This window comes from Mandrillus leucophaeus, unplaced genomic scaffold, assembly GCF_000951045.1.
Source record: "Mandrillus leucophaeus isolate KB7577 unplaced genomic scaffold, Mleu.le_1.0 Scaffold400, whole genome shotgun sequence".
Classification (NCBI taxonomy): domain Eukaryota; kingdom Metazoa; phylum Chordata; class Mammalia; order Primates; family Cercopithecidae; genus Mandrillus; species Mandrillus leucophaeus.
In genome coordinates, this window is record NW_012104255.1 from 1,256,459 (window position 1) to 1,259,343 (window position 2,885).

The 2,885-nt window shown below is 42.2% G+C and overlaps 1 protein-coding gene across 4 annotated transcripts in view; it reads left to right on the top strand.

The window, feature by feature from the left end:
- The window catches only part of PHF8 (PHD finger protein 8), a 116,478-nt gene that overhangs the window by 30,508 nt on the left and 83,085 nt on the right, over window positions 1-2,885 (top strand). For all 4 annotated transcript variants that reach the window (XM_011991997.1, XM_011991995.1, XM_011991996.1 and 1 more), the window contains 2 exons: window positions 2,035-2,120; window positions 2,504-2,612. In XM_011991997.1, coding sequence (XP_011847387.1) covers window positions 2,035-2,120; window positions 2,504-2,612 — 195 coding nt within the window. The remainder of the gene's footprint in view (window positions 1-2,034; window positions 2,121-2,503; window positions 2,613-2,885) is intronic.

Consider the following 2,885-nt stretch of genomic DNA (forward strand, 5'->3'; position numbering starts at 1 on the left):
AAAAAAAAAAAATATATATATATATATATATATATATGGTATGAACCAAAAAACATATAAAAGACAAGCCCAAAATTTTATTATTAGATTGAACGGATATAAAATTATTCTGTTACATTGCTGTAAAAACTTTTGCATAATAGTGATGCTTACTCTTACTTTCTGTACTTATCACAGACCTGTAGTAAATAGTTCACAGGCCAGCATTAGTCTGTGGATCACACTTTGTGAGTGGCAGTGGTGTAGAGAAAATGACTTTCCCATAGGAGAAACTGCATTCAGTTAAGCCTGGAAGGTGAAGGAGTGTTTGTTGAAGGGAGTGCCAATGTTCAGCAGTTTGTTTACCAAGTTGGGAAAGGGGACGAGCCGCGGGTGTTTAGAGTAGAGAAAGCACATAGCCACATGGGGTGAAAGTTTAGGAGAGAGAGAGGTGAAGAGGCTTCCTTCTTCAGTACTGTCCAGAGGGAACGGGGGTATGAGATAGAAAGCATGCAGTCCAGGGAAGTGAGTTAATGCTACAAGGTCTGGGGAATATCTTTGAAGAAGGTTTAGGCAGGTGAAAGGTGAGGTCCAGACTGGACTTCTAGCACTTACTGTGAAACCAGATACTTACTGTGTATCAGACTTTATGCTCACTGTGCTGCACACATTAGTGTTATTTTTATAGAGATGGGGTTACCCTATGTTGCCCAGGCTGGTCTTGAACTCCTGGCCTCAAGCAATCCTCCTACTTTGGCCGCCCAAAGTACTGGGATTACAGGTGTGAGCTACCGCGACTGGCCATGCTTTGCACTTTATATACATTATCTTATTGAATCCTTAAAACCCCTACAAAGTTGATGGTGATATCCCTGGTTTATTGATAAGGTGCTGGTTTATAGGCATGAGATTATTAGTTGGGAAGATGGTAGAGTCCTAATCCCAGGAAGTCCATTTATGAGCATGATCTTGGCTGAAACAACTTGAACTCTGCCTTAATGTTCTCTGCTGTGTGTGGCAAACCAAAGATTTTAAGACTTGAGTCTTCTTTTTTTTTTTTTTTGGAGACAGGGTCTCGTCCTGTCACACAGGCTGAAGTACAGTAGCACAATCATGGCTCACTGCAGCCTCAATCTCCTGGGTTCAAGTGATCCAGCTCAGCCTCCATGCTCAGCTAAATTTTTTTGTTTGTTTTGGTAGAGTTGGGGGTCTCAATTTGTTGCCCAGGCTGGTCTTGAGCTCATGGGCTTAAGTGATCCTCCTGCCTCAGCCTCCCAAAGTTCTGGGATTACAGGTATGAGCCACTGTGACTGGCCTAGGTGTTTACTTTTAGCAAGAATTTATTTGGGGGGCTGCTGGTGCCTTCCCTAGTAAGGGAAGGTTGAATCTTGTGAGATTACCACCTCATATACATGCAGTGTCAAATTTTGAAAATTAAGTAAATCTTTTTAAGTCTTTAAAATGTGAAATAAGCAACAGATGTTTGTTGTAGGAAATTAGAAGCACAGATAAGATAAAAAGGATTATCTGTAATTTTTCATTCAGAACTACTGTTGACTAGAATTTTTTGTTTTAGTCTTTTTCATTTAATAAAGTATCTCAAGTTTAAAAATTAGGTTATAAGGCTGGGCGTGGTGGCTCACACCTATAATCCTAGCACTTTGAGAGGCAGAGGTGGGTGGATCACTTGAACTCAGGAGTTTGAGACCAGCCTGGCCAATGTGGTGAAACCTCGTCTCTATTAAAAATACAAAAATTAGCCAGGCATGGTGGCGCATGCCTATAATCCCAGCTAATTGGGAGGCTGAGGCAGGAGAATCACTTGAATCCAGGAGGCAGAGGTTGCAGTGAGCCATGATCACACCACTGTCTAATACAGTAACCCCTAACCACATGTGGCTACTGAGCACTTGAAATTTTAAATTTTACTTAATTTTAATGGATTTAAACATAAATAGCCACATGTACTTAATAGCTGTTCTACTGGACAGCACTGTTCTAGACCTCATAAAAAATAAAATTTCCATAAACCTTGACTGTTTTTCTCTTTTTCAGTTGTGTTGGTGTTGAAGAGGAGAAGGCTGCTGACATTGACCTCTACCACTGCCCCAACTGTGAAGTCTTGCATGGGCCCTCCATTAGTAAGTAGATCTTAGGGTTTCCTAGAGAAGACAATCCAGAGGAGAGACAAAGGAAAGGAAATTTGGAGGAGTGATTGCTTTTGCCTGAGCACTTCTGATTCTTTTTCCTCAGGAAATAGCAGAAGCCTGTGCAGGCTCCACAGGCCAGCAGCTATCTCACTGAGAGGGCAGAAGTTAATAACTTCACCTGCCTCTCTTCCTAAGGCTTATCCAGAGAAAGTACCCATCTTCACCAGGAACTTTCCTGAATCTGTGAGGACCTCATTGACTACAAATGCTCCAAGGGGTGGTTAGATTGGAAGAGAATCTACTGAGGCCTTTGTTCTTGGTATCATAGCTCATGACCGTTCTGACTCACAATCTCTCATCTTTTTCTGGCTTAGTGAAAAAACGCCGCGGATCTTCAAAGGGGCATGATACACACAAGGGGAAACCAGTGAAGACCGGGAGCCCTACGTTCATCAGAGAGCTCCGGAGTAGGACTTTTGACAGGTGAGGAACCCTACCTCCAAAGGCTGGTGAATGCCAGGGCTCTGGGAGGCTGGAACTCACCTCTTCCCAGCTTTCCCAGTGGCTGTCCCATTAGGAGCCTCCCCAATTTGTGAGTATCTTCAGGGCTCTGCAAATTCCTTCTGGTTTGGTCAATTTCTGGAAAACTTTTGGTAGTTGGGAGGCAGTATTCACCTAAGTTAGATACTTAAATTTACCCAAGGAATGCTGACTAGAAGGAGTCTTTTTTTTTTTTTTTTTTTTTTTTTTTGAGAT